The sequence below is a fragment of the Antechinus flavipes genome, chromosome 5 (genome assembly GCF_016432865.1).
Source record: "Antechinus flavipes isolate AdamAnt ecotype Samford, QLD, Australia chromosome 5, AdamAnt_v2, whole genome shotgun sequence".
Lineage (NCBI taxonomy): Eukaryota > Metazoa > Chordata > Mammalia > Dasyuromorphia > Dasyuridae > Antechinus > Antechinus flavipes.
Window position 1 is genome coordinate 257,319,655 of NC_067402.1, and position 14,239 is coordinate 257,333,893.

Below are 14,239 nucleotides of genomic sequence, written 5' to 3' on the forward strand. Positions count from 1 at the left end.
TAAAAAGAGGGAGGTAAGGAAAAAAACAGATGAGGCCGTGGGAGGAGGCAGGGATAAGATGAGGGAAGAGAAGGCAAACAGAGGGAAGGTTGCCTCTGCCTCCAAGGCAAATTCTCCCCCTTCTACTACTCCCCTGGACCCTGCCTTTGCTGAGAAGGAATGCTTCTCTTCAGTTTCTTATGTGCCCCCTTGTGAAAGCTTTGGAGATTTACAGAATTAGATATGTTATCGATGTGGGAAGACTGGTCACTTCAAAGTCCCACAACAAGTTTATCAAGTGGAGGAAAGGCATTCTCCAGTGACTCAATAAGGACTACAGCAGGAGTACCTCTGGCTTCTGCCAAATGGTTTGGGTTTCTCCTTCACAGTGGGGGCAGTTTCCAAATTGACCCAGAGCATGCAACCTTAGTACCAGCAACCAGATTAGACCCAATCTTAAAAACAGCACTTGTGGTGGACTTGACATTTTATACCCCTGTTATAGTCCATACCACACTTATTACAACAGAACAATCTCAGGCTGTGGTGACTAATCCACATAATACGCCAGCATTTTTAAACAACGGTAAGCTAACAACACAGGCACTCCCTCTCTTATGTGGACTAGACTCTGATATTAATTGGATGCAGCATAAACAAGTATTTAAAAGACTACTTGACACCAGAGCTGATAGGTCTGTTACCTCACAGCTCTTCTGGCCCCCTTTTTTTGGGCAGGTTTGTGCAGATGCTACCATGGTTAACAGAATGGGAGGAGCACAGCAGACATGGGTTGCAGCTTCTTCTGTTTTTGCTTATGTTTTATATGTATTTTTTAGAAAATCTATAGAGGTGCTTAAGAAAGAGTTTCTCATTCAAAAACATAAGAACATTTAGCCTTATTAATAAAAAAAGGGGAGTTGTTAGGGACATTCTTCTCTCTCTCCAAGAATTGCCATGGAGCTTGCATGCCATGACAGCTGGTAGGGCAGGCCCAGGATATAAAAAAGGGGCTTGGCCTCTGAGGCAGGAGGTTGTGTATTTCAGGTGTTAAAGGAATTGCTAAGACTTTCCTTGAGGTGAGGAGGAATGTGTTCTCTTGCTAGATCTCCACCTGGGATGCAGTTTTATTTCCACATGTCTTCCTTCTGTGGCTCCACCTACTCAGTACCAGATGGGTTGGACATGGGGAATTCCAGAAGAGGGAAAGCATAAATAGCCAGCTTTGAGCCTGACACAAGGAGGCACACTTTTTCTTGCACTCTCTTGCTCTTGCTTCCTGCTAATCCCTGCTGATATAATTACTAAATAAAGATAGGCTGTTTGCACCTCCTGATGGAGGCATCTCTGTGTGTATTCAGGTGGGCTGGGAAGACCAGTGAGTGTGGCCGTGGCAGCCTAGAATAGTGCTCGAACAGTCCCAGACACCAAAATACCAGTAACAAAAATGAAAAGGGTGAATGCACCAAAATGAAGATGAAATAAAAGCAATTATTAGGAGTTATTTTGCTCAATTTATATGCCAGCAAAACAATCTAAATAAAATTAATGAATATTTACAAAAATAGAAATTGCTCAGATTAACAGAAAACGAAATAGAATAGTTAAAATTGAAGAAGTCAGAATCTGAACAGAGACTTCCAGGGGCAGAACCAAGATAGTGAAGATGACATATGTTTCTCTTGGACCTTCTCTACAATCCTCACAATAATTATGAAATTCAGCCTCTGAATTAACTCTGGACTGGGAGAACCCACAAATATTGGGAGTGCAACAAATCATCAGAAGAAGATCGTTAGAAAAGGTGTTTCAATTGGAAATGGGAGGGAGGGAGCCAGCACAACTAGTTGAGTGCAAACACCAGTACAGACAGCTCAGAGTCCCGGACTGGTGCAGTCTCCATATGGCAAAGAACTTACAGGGAGGAAACAGACCAGAAAAAGTCTGTTTCAGTTAGAAAGGGGAGGGAGACAGCCAGCACAACCAGCTGAGTAAAAATGCCACTGCAGACAGCACATTGTTAAACAGAAAGGGGGAGGACGTAGACAGAATTCCCCATGGCTCACAGAAAACTAGGTCTTATGAAAACAGAACAGTACTATTCCATAACATTCATATGCCACAATTTATTCAGCCATTCTCCAATTGCTAGGCATCCATTCAATTTCTACTTTCTAGCCACTATAAAAAAGACTGCCACAAACATTTTTGCACATACATATCCCTTTCCCTTCCTTAATATCACTTTAGGATATAAGCCTAGTAGTAACACGGCTGGATCAAAGGATATGCACAGTTTGACAACTTTTTGAACATAGTTCCAAATTGCTCTCCAGAATGGTTGGATCCATTCACAACTCCACCAATAATGCATTGGTGTCCAAGTTTTCCCACATCCCCTCCAACATTCGTCATTATCTTTTCCTGTCATCTTAGCCAATCTGAGAGGTCTGTAGTGGTATCTCAGAGTTGTCTTAATTTGCATTTCTCTGATTTATAATGACTTGGAGCATCTTGTCATATGGCTAGAAATAGTTTCAATTTCTTTGTCTGAAAATTGTCTGTTCATATTCTTTGACCATTTATCAATTGAAGAATGGCTTGAGCTATTATAAATTTGAGTCATTTCTCTATATATTTTGGAAATGAGGCCTTTATCAGAACCTTTAACTATAAAGATGTTTTCCCAGTTTATTGCTTCCTTTCTAACGTGGTTTGCATTAGTTTTGTTTCTACAAAAGCTTTTTAATTTGATATAATCAAAATGTTCTATTTTGTGATCAATAATGATCTCTAGTTCTTCTTTGATCACAAATTCCTTCCTCCTCCAAAGAAAGTCTGAAAGGTAAACTATCTTATGTTCTTCTAATTTATTTATTTATAACCTCATTCATTATGCCTAGATCATGAACCCATTTTGATCTTAACTTGGTGTTAAGTGTGGGTCAATGCCTAGTTTCTGTCATACTAATTTCCAATTTTCCCAGTTTTCAAATAGTGCCTTCTTATCACAAAAACTGTGTTTGGGGGTTTCTCAAATGCTAGATTGCTATAGTTAGTGCCTATTTTGTCCTGTGAACCTAACCTATTCCACTGATCAACTAGTTTATTTCTTAGTCAATACCAAATGGTTTTGGTGACCATTGTTTTATAATATTGTTTTAGATCTGGTACAGCTAGGCCACTTTCATTTGATTTTTTTTTCATTAGTTCCCTTTAAATTCTTGAACTTTTGTTCTTCCAGATGAATTTTGTTATTTTTTCTAGGCCATTAAAATAATTTCTTGGGAATCTGATTGGTATAGCACTAAATAAATAGATTAGTTTAGGTAGTATTATTATCTTTATTCACTCGACCTATCCAAGAGCACTTAATATTTTTCCAATTATTTAGATCTGACTTTATTTGTGTGGAAAGTGTTTTGTAGTAAATAGATACTAGAAAAACTAGATATGATAGATCTTTGGAGAAAATTGAATGGAGACAGAAAGGGGTACACTTTCTTTTTGGCAGTTCATGGAACCTATACAAGAACTGACCATATATTAGGACATAAAGATGTCAAAATCAAAGGCATAAAGGCAAAAATAGTAAATGCATATTTTTCAGATCATGATGCAATAAAAATTATATAATAAAGGGCCAGGGGAAAATAGACCAAAAAGAAATTGGAAACTAAATAAGCTTATCCTAAAGAATGAACAGATGAAACAGCAAATCATAGACACAATAATTTCACCCAAGAGAATGACAATAATGAAATGACAAACCAAAATGTGTGGGATTCAGCCAAAGTGGCAATAAGGGGAAATTTTATATCTCTAGAGGCTTACTTGCATAAAATAGAGAAAGAGAAGTTCAATAAATTGGGCTTGCAACTAAAAAAGCTAGTAAAACAACAAATTAAAAACCCCCAATCAAATATGAAAGTTGAAATTCTAAAAATAAAAGGAAAGATCATTAAAATTGAAACTAAAAAACTATTGAATTAATAAATAAAACTAAGAGTTGGTCTTATGAAAAAACCAACAAAATAGATAAATCTTTAGTTAATTTCATTAGAAAAAGGAAAGAGGAAAATCAAATTGTTAGTCTCAAAAATGAAAAGGGAGAACTATCCACCAATGAAGAGAAAACTAGAGCAATTATCAGGAGTTATTTTGTGCAACTTTATGCCAATAAATTTGACAACCTAAGTGAAATGCAGGAATACCTACAAAAATATAGATTGCCCAGATTAATAGAAGAGGAAATAAATTACTTAAATAGTCCTAATTTAGAAAAATAGAACAAGCTATTAAACAACTCCCTAAGAAAAAATCCAAAGGACCAGATGGATTTACATGTGAATTCTACCAAACATTTTAAGAACAATTAATTCCAATGCTCTATAAACTATATGAAATAATAGGGAATGAAGGACTCCTATCAAATTCCTTTTATGATATAGACATGGTACTGATACCTAAACCAGGTAGGATAAAAACAGAGAAGGAAAATTATAGTCCAATCTCCTTAATGAATATTGATGTAAAAATCTTATATAAAATGTTAGCAAAGAGATTGCAGAAAATCATCCCCAGGATAATACACCACAACCAAACAGGATTTATACGAGGAATACTGGTTTAGTATTAGGAAAACTATTAGCATAATTGACTTTATCAATAACCAAATTAATAAAAATCATATGATTTATCTCAATAGATGCAGAAAAAGCATTTGATAAAATCCAACAGCCATTCCCATTAAAAACACTAGAGAGCATAGGAATAAATGGACTTTTCCTTAAAATACTCAGTAGCATCTATTTAAAAGCATCAGCAAGTATCATATGTAATGGGGATAAAGTAAAACTATTCTCAATAAGAACAGGAGGGAAACAAGGTTGCCTACTACCACCACTGCTATTCAATATTGTATTAGAAATGCTAGCCTTGGCAATAAGAGAAGAAAAAGAAATTAAATTGTAATGTTCTGGCTAGCTTTTTGGAGGTCCTCCAATAGCCTTAGTTTCAGCAGAATAATCACCACAAGAATAGTGAGGAATAAAGTCCAAAGTCTTTATTATCTCCTTCACAGTCTGTCTCCTTTGCCTGGGGCCAGACTAGTTTTCTGGGGTACCTTCAGATGGACTTTGGTCTCAGTGGAGAAGTGAAGGAGGACAGACCAGTCACCACGAGGGTCTCTATCTTGAAGTCTCTTTTTATCCTCCTGACTCTGACCACTTAAATACTCTATTACAATTAAATTCATTCAGCCAATCATTATATCACTAGGAAACCATTATTTCTTGTAAGATTAAATCACTCATACTAAACTAGAAAACTATTAATAACCACGCTAAACTAGATAACCATTGTTTTATCAATTCCACTAAGCTGACACCTTGTAAGAATCCTTGCCTCAAGAATATTTCTTCAGAGTTCTGGCCCATTACATTAAAGGAATTAGAGTACGTGATAAGGAAACCAAATTATCACTTGTTGCAGATGATATGATGGCATACTTAGAGAATCCCAGATAAGCAACTAAAAAGTTATTAGAAATAATCCACACCTTTAGCAAAGTTGCAGGATACAAAATAAGCCCACATAAGTCATCAACATTCTTATATATCACTAACAAAATCCAATAGTTACAAAGAGAAATTCCATTTAAAGTAACTATTGATAGTATAAAATATTTAAGAATCTATCTGCCAAGGGAAAATCAGGAACTATATGAGCAAAACTAAAAACACTATCCACACAAATAAAGTCAGATCTAACCAATTAGAAAAATATTAAATGCTTTTGGATAGGGCGAGCAAATATAATAAAGATGACAATACTACCTAAACTAATCTATTTAGCACTATCCCAATCAGACTCCCCAAAAACTATTTTAATGACCTAGAAAAAATAACAACAAAGTTCATATTGGAAAAACAAAAGGTCAAGAATTTCAAGGGAACTAATGAAAAAAAATCAAATGAAGGTGGTATCAGATCTAAAATTATATTATAAAGAAGCTGTTACCAAAACCATTTGGTATTGGCTAAAAAATAGAGTAGTTGATCAGTGGAAGAGGTTAGGTTCAAAGGACAAAATAGTAAATAACTTTAATAGTCTAGTGTTTGACAAACCCAAAGACCCCAGCTTTTGGGATATGAATTCACTATTTGACAGAAACTACTGGGAAAACTGGAAATTAGTATGACAGAAACTAGGCATTGACCCACATTTAACACCATACACCAAGATAAGGTCAAAATGGGTTGATGACCTAGGCATAAATAATGAGATTATAAATACATTAGAAGAACATAAGGATAGTTTACCTCTCAGACTTGTGAAGGAGGAAGGAATTTATGACCAAAGAAAATCATTATCACAAAATAGAAAATTTGGATTATATCAAACTGAAAAGATTTTGTACAAACAAAACTAATGCAGACAAGATCAAAAGGGAAGCAATAAACTGGGAAGACATTTTTATAGACAAAGGTTCTGATAAAGGCCTTGTTTCCAAAATACATAGAGAATTGACTCTAATTTACAGGAAATAAAGCCATTCTTTAATTGATAAATGGTCAAAGGATATGAACAGACAATTCTCAGATGAAGAAATTGAAACTATTTCTAGCCATATGAAAAGATGCTCCAAGTCATTATTAATTAGAGAAATGCAAATTAAGACAACTCTGAGATACCACTATACCACTATATCTACACTAGTCAGATTGGCTAGAATGACAGGGAAAGATAATGTGGAATGTTGGAGGAGATGTGGGAAACATGGGACCCTCTCCATTCTGGAGAGTGATTTGGAGTGGCCAGAAACTGGAAACTGAGTGGATGCCTATCAATTGGAGAACGGCTGAATAAATTGTGGTATATGAATGTTATGGAATATTATTGTTCGGTAAGAAATGACCAATAGGATGATTTCAGAAAGGCCTGGAGAGACTTACCTGAACTGATGACAAGTGAAATGAGCAAGACCAGGAGATCATTATATACTTCAACAACAATACTATATGATGATCAATTCTGATGGATGTGGTCCTCATCAACAATGAGATGAAACAAATCATTTCCAATAGAGCAGTAATGAATTGAACCAGCTACACCCAGAAAAAGGAAATTCTGGGAAATGAGTGTGAACCTCTACATAGAATTCCCAATTCCTCTATTTTTATCTGCCTGTATTTTTGATTTTCTTCACAGGCTAATTGCACACTATTTCAAAGTCCGATTCTTTTTGTGCAGCAAAATAACTGTATGGACATGTATACATATCTTGTATTTAACATATACTTTAACGTATTTAACATGTACTGGTCTACCTGCCATCTGGGGGAGAGGGTGGGAAAGGAGGGGAAAAACTGGAACAAAAGGTTTTGCAACTGTCAATGCTAAAAAATTACCCATGCATATATCTTGTAAATAAAAAGCTATAATAATAATTTTAAAAAATAAAATATATCAAAAAGTATTTTCCAAATTCTTTCCATGACACAAATATGACTTTAATACCAAAACCAGGGAGAGCAACAATAGCTGAAGAAAATTGCAAACAAATTTCCTTATTGAAATTTTTAAATAAAATGCTAGGAAGTAGACAAGAGAAATAATATCACAAAGATCATACACTCTGAGCAAATGGGATTTTTACCAGGAATGCAGAGCTAGTATAACATTATTAAAACTATAATAAGCATCATTAACCATATCAATAACAAAAACAACAAAAATTATATTATTACCTCCACAGATATAGAAAAAGCTTTTGATTAAAAAAAAAAATCCATTCCTAACAAAAACACTTAAAAAAAAAAAAAAACCCTAAGAATAAATGAAGGCTTTCAAGCAATATAAACCTAAAATCAAAAGTAAGCCTTACTTGTAATGAAGATCAGTAGGAATTGATTGTAATGCAAATTTTCCAATACCATAAGAAAACTAATGATGTTCATTATCATCACTATTATTCGGCATTTTACTGGAAATATGCTAGTTATAAACAAGACAAGATTTGATGATATTCTAAAAGAACTCTAGAGAATACACTAAAAAACTAATTAAAACAATGAACTTTAAAGAAGTTACAGCATACACAAGTTACCTCTAGTTATACTTACATGTCACAAAACTCAACAGAAAGATATAAAGAGAAATTCTTCTTAAAATAATCACAGACAATATAAAATACTTGGGAGTCTTACTTGACAAAAGAAACCTAGGGACTACATGAACACAATTGCAAAATAACTTATCACATAAAGATAGACCTGAACAACCAGAGAAATATCCATTGCTCATGACTAGGCCAAGACAATAAATGAAAAGTCAATTCTGCATAAATATGCTTATTCATTGACATACAAAACTACCAAAAATTACTTTATAGAACCAAAAAAAAAAAAAAATTAAAAGTTCAGTTGTAAAAACAAAAGATCAAGTATATCAAGGAATCAAGAGGAAAAAAAGAAAGAATATGGCATAGAATTACTAGATTTCAAGCAATGTAGTGGTAATTATCAAAATAATCTAGTGTTGGCTGAGAAATAGTGGTAGTCAATTGAATAAATTAGGTACACTAGACAGTAGTAAATGACCACAGTAAACTTATGTTTTATAAATCCAAAGATCCAAAAGTTGAGCAAAAGAACTCTCCATTTGAAAAAAATTGATGGGAAATTCAAAAAACCCTTTGACAGAAATTAGGCATACACCAACATCTTACATTACATAATAAAATACAGTTAAAGTGGGTAAATCATTTAGATATAAAAGGCAATTATCACAGATAAACTAGGGGAGCACGGAAATAAGCATCTATGAGATCTATGATAAGGGAAGAGTTTACCACCAAAGGAGAGACAGATAGGATGATGGGAAGTAAAACAGATAATTTTTATTACATGATACTAAAAGGTTTCTGCACAAACAAAAGCAATGCAACCAAAATTAGAAGGAAAGCAAGGAACTTAAAAAAACTATTATGCTAAAATTTTCAGATAAAGCTTTTCTGGGAGGATCTCTTTGCTAAAAGCAAAAATTAAATCAATTTCTAAGTCCCCATTGACAAGTGACATTTTACAAAGTATACACAATAGAGAACAGATTCATGAGATTTATACAAGAAAGTAAGAGAATGAAAATTTAGGAATAATACTCAATTAAATAGTGAAGAATCAGGTTTTTTGTAGACAAATACTTCATGCTTTTCAGCTGCCACATTATAGGTCACTGATCATCAATATGCCCAAAGAACAAAAGCAAAAGAGATCAGGTAGAAAAACCCAAATAAATCAATTCTGTTTTTTTTACTTAGTGATTCATATCAGTTATTTTAGGGAAAGGATTTAAAAGCAGTGGCAGAAATATGTTTTTAAATTACTTATAAGTAACAATTAATTCTAAGCTTCACCTTCATGAACATATATCAACATAGGAGTTACATATTAATATCTAATAGTCACAAGGCAAATTAATTACCTCCTCCAATAATTTACAAGTTGCTTGTGTCTCCATGATTATTCGAACATTCTCCTTGATTTTTCTCAAAGCTATCTCAAGTTGATTTGGAAGAGGCAAACTAGAGTCTGGTATTGATCCTGTAGCCGCTTCAAACTGTTGGGAAATACAAATTTGCAAAAAACAGTTCTAACAAAGAAAAATGCTCATTTTTCACAAGTGTATCATAAGTGTAGTTTAAATGCTACCTCTCTTTTAAACATCAAAAGATAAAGCAAATAGCAATTTTACCTGATTGGGGAAAAAAAATTTCATCCACATACATTTTAGATTTTACTATATACCAAGAAATTTGTGTTCTATTCATAATTCATTGTTAATCATTACATACCTTTCGAGCTGCATTCAAGATTTCATTTTGTTGACTATCAAACATATCTAGCTGACGTTCTAATTCAACTTCTCTTTGATCCCAGGTCATCTGCTGTTCTTCATGAATCTGTGGAAAAATAATTTACTTCAATAACAAAGAAGAAATTGGAAGAAATTTGCAAATTTGTAATTAGAATGGCTAATGAAATAGGTTGAGCAAAGGTGTAAAACATAATATTACCATTTCTGTCATGCTTTCTATCTTTACTATTATAAAAACCATTCATTTTTAAATGATTTAAACAATAAGAACTGAATTTATGCTGTATTACAATAACAATGGGAACTCCTTACAGTCAGGACATTTATAGCATTCATGGGTAGCAGATCAGATTTTTAAAGATCCTATAAGAAAAAAAATTGGGTCCCATGTATTTACATCTAAATTTATGCACCTTGTTTTGTTGCACAATCTCTTCTTCTAGATTACTAATTGTATGTTCATATTCAGAAATTATATTTTTCAAATATTTTATTTCTTCTTTATCTTTTACTAATTCTCTGTTGAGTTTGAGTTCTTGAAGACGAAGTTCTTCTATTTTCATATGCCAATCAATTACCTAGACAAGACAAAAAAAAAGAAATGTGTATGTATGTTTATAAATGTGTGTGTGTGTGTGTGTGTGTGTGTGTGTGTGTACTATATGAGGCAAACAAAGGAATATATTAAACATAAATACTGTTCATTTTAATTACTTCAATTGTGTTAGATCATATAATAAGCTTTCCATAATAAAGTTGTGCAAGGCAAACTCTCTTATTTAGTGATATTCCAAAGTTTTCCAGTTAGAGGAAATAAAATAAGTATAACCATTATATTTTAGCTAGAATGAATTATCTACCCAACAGATACTCACTTAGATAAATTGTATGTTTCCCTATTAGAAAGAGAGTGTCCCAAATTTGAATAAGCAATTCTCAATAATTAGACTTAGGTCCAAAGCAGCAACAATAAAACTTCATTAATTCCTTCTAGTTAGAAGACTAGTTCAAATAATAAAAACTATGAATTCTAAGGTATTTCAAAAGAAATATGAGTTTGCTAATTTCACATATGTATATATATATGTGTGTGTGTGTGTGTGTGTGTGTGTGTGTATGTGTATGTTTGTGTGTATACACATATATATGATTGATATATATAAACAAATTAAAGAAACCAGGCTTTTAATGTATGAAGAGAATTCATTTGAGACCTAGTAGAAGGAATGATAAGGAATTTTAAAATCAGGACCAAAATTATTTATATATGAATGAGTCTAAAGTGCTAGAAGATGTTTGCTCTCTTGATCACATTTGCCATTTCCTCTTCATTCTTGTTTCCGCAATTAACTTGAATAGAAAATCTTCAAAAAAGTGAAGTTCAGAGGTCACCTAGTACCTGAAAGCCTTACTGAAATCTAAATCTCTATCTGTAGCACTGCTATTATCTATCAGTGTGGTTATTCACTTAAAAAAAAAAAAAACTACATCCAAGAGTCAAGTACAATTGTGTCTCAGTTTATACCAAAAAACATCAAAAAGGAAAATTTCAGCCCAGCTCCCATCTAGAGGTACCCAGGTGGCATAGTGAATAGATGGAAGGCCTGACTTTGATTTGGGTCTTGCACATATCACAGGATCAGATTTAGAAAAGGGTCATTAAAAGTTCTTGTATCCACAGCCATTTTATAAATGAGGAAATCAAGCCCTGAGAGATGAGGTGACCTGAGTGTCAGAGGCAGGATCTGAATCTTGGTCTTTCAGCCTTCATATCCTAGGTGTGTGACCCAGACTCAGGAAATTGGTGAGTCTCTCTATACTCTAAGCAAGTCTGTAAGCCTGCGAGTAGAGGGAGCTTCCTCATTTGGGAGTTCTCTATTCCCAGGAAAATACAGGCTAGGCTCCTCACCCTGTTCCACCTGTTCCTACATCCTCAAGCTTGAAAATGACTCATGGAAGCAGAATCTTACAAAAATTCCACATGCGATTTTAACCTTAACATCTAAGACCAAGAACATCCCACCTTCTGGGCCCCCCTGGCATCCTTTAAGGTGCTTATTAGCTCCTCGAGGCCTTTCAACTTTAATTCCAGCTCCAGTGTTTTGTTTTCCATGGTTCTCCGCTCCTCCTGACAAATCCTGACTTCTTGCATGACTTGCAGTTTGTCGTTCTGGAGCTGAATCATAGTTTTGGAAAATTTCTCCTGTTGGGCCAAGGGCAAGGCCCCACTGAACTGTCGTCGCAAAGCCTGAATGGTGCTACGCAGATGCTTTGCTCTGTTTCTCCCTTCCAGGCGGGCAAAGTACAGACTCTGCTCCTTCTCATCAAGCTTTTGCTCAAGACGCAATTTGTAGGTCTCCATCTTCTGCAGCTGGGAAGTCACTGACTCCAATTTGCTAACAGAAGTGGCTTCGCTCATTTGCAATGCAACAATATGCTGATGCAACTTGGCAATGAGGGCTTTTTCATCTGACTGTGCCTAGTGACAAAAGAAATTAAGGGGGGAGAAGGGGGTAAGAAATAAGATGAAATCATACCTTTGCTTCCTTTCCCAGCTCAACTTTGACCAGTTCCAAGAAGACTTCCTTAAAATGAACTGCTCTTCCTCGGAACTCTAAAATACTTGTAAGCCCTCATCATACTGCATCAGCATTTTACAGTTGCTACTAATACATGTTTCCACTCCCTTAAGAAAATGGTAAAATGCTCAAAGACAAGAACTGTGTCTTGCTTATCTTCCTTGTCACATAGTTTGGTAACATAACTTAACTGTCAGTTAGTAAATTTTCACTCAAAGAGTTAGACTATTTTCATATAAAAGTGATATTTATGAATATGTTATAATGCGATTCAAATTCAAGTATAGCACATACTATAATAACTTCCAAAGACCATTCTATCTTCTAAGTTTGAATCATATGATAAAAGAATTCTCAATCAGAACACTTTGATTCTAGTCCTGGCTTCATTAAGCAGCCATTTCATTTGGGAATACCAAATTAATTATTTTCAATACTTATACTACTGGCCCCTATTTTATGGGAATGATGTGATTCTAATAAAAAATAGAGTAGAACATATAAAGATATTTAGGGCTTTTGGTTTTGTTTTTTAAAGAAAAGCCAAATGTGAAAACGAACAAAAAAAAAATTATAACTATAGCTTACCTTAAGGTATTTATGTACTTTTGTTCAGCATTATCTTTCTCATAATCAGCTCATGGGCCTATGCTAGATCCATACAAACACATACCTATTTTTTCCCAACACCCTTTTGCTCTCCCCCCTTTTTCTATTCCACACAGAGGTTCAGTTGCAAGATATTCTAACCAGTTTTTACCAGACTTCCACCAAAGGTATTCAAGGTATAGCCTTGAAGTTTCTAAATCATTTTAAGTGATTTATGAACCGTGTCCAACTAGATTTTTAAAAATTAGTAAATTCATACCTCTTGTGAAGAATTGGTGCTATTCTCACCTGGTAGTCTAACACCTGCATTCTCAGAGATTCCACTTCCTTTTCTCTGGACTGTTGATGTGAATTCAGAGCTTCAACTTGAGTTTTGGCAATATCAGCAATCTCCTTAAGTCTAGTAAGTCATACAATCATATAGTGATATCATTTAGGCACATAATAATTTCTTAAATGCATAATTAGGACTTGTTTCTGAAAATTAATCACAATGTTGAGTTTCTATTCTTTAAGACTGGTTTGTAGTTTTCTATTTAACATAAACAGACTATATCTGATATGCAATGGTTTGAATACAAGTGTACATTATAATATTAGGACAAAGATTATCAACAAGATGGCAGATCAGATGTTTTCCCCAGTCCCCACTAGACAGGTACAGGGACTAGACTTGGGATTTCATTTGTATAGGAAAGTCTTGGATGGGGAAATTCTTCTAACAGTATAGGTCAGGACCTTCTCTGCAACTTTGTTTGGAGAGTTACCTGAAAACTGTGTATGAGTAGGACTTCTCCAGGGTCATAAATACAGTACATTTCAAGAGAATGACACTAAATACTGGTCTTTCTGGGCCTGGGCTGTGCCCATTTTAGAATCCCCTTTTGTTGTAAAAACTTAATCAGTTCAAGTAATCCTCTACTTGCTCCTCACAACACTTCAAGAATAATGGTATTGGGGCTTCTGTCTAAAGGATCCCTTTAAAAAGGGACTTAAAAAGTCCTTAAAAGGACTCTAAAAGCTGCAGCAGACTGAGTCCAGAATATAGTTTCTACTGCCCTCCAACCCTGTAAAAAGTCATATACCCTAATAATGCCAGCCTAAAAAGGAAAGGCAAGTCAACAGAAGAACTGAGACAAGGTGCTACTATAAGTAGCTCTACCAAACCTAAAGGAAAGGGGACTGGAACCCAG

General features: G+C 34.4%; 1 protein-coding gene across 3 annotated transcripts in view; it reads right to left on the reverse strand.

Moving 5' to 3' along the window:
- Positions 1-13,592, reverse strand: part of CEP290 (centrosomal protein 290) — a 63,697-nt gene extending 50,105 nt beyond the window's left edge. The window contains exons 1-5 of one of the 3 annotated variants that reach the window (XM_052001052.1): positions 13,335-13,592; positions 11,882-12,337; positions 10,272-10,436; positions 9,836-9,943; positions 9,466-9,600 (exon numbers count right to left, since the gene is read on the reverse strand). In XM_052001052.1, coding sequence (XP_051857012.1) covers positions 9,466-9,600; positions 9,836-9,943; positions 10,272-10,436; positions 11,882-12,337; positions 13,335-13,355 — 885 coding nt within the window. In that variant the 5' untranslated portion in view covers positions 13,356-13,592. The remainder of the gene's footprint in view (positions 1-9,465; positions 9,601-9,835; positions 9,944-10,271; positions 10,437-11,881; positions 12,338-13,334) is intronic. The other 2 variants (XM_052001054.1, XM_052001055.1) reach the window with 2 other exon arrangements.
- Positions 13,593-14,239: the final 647 nt, after the last annotated feature.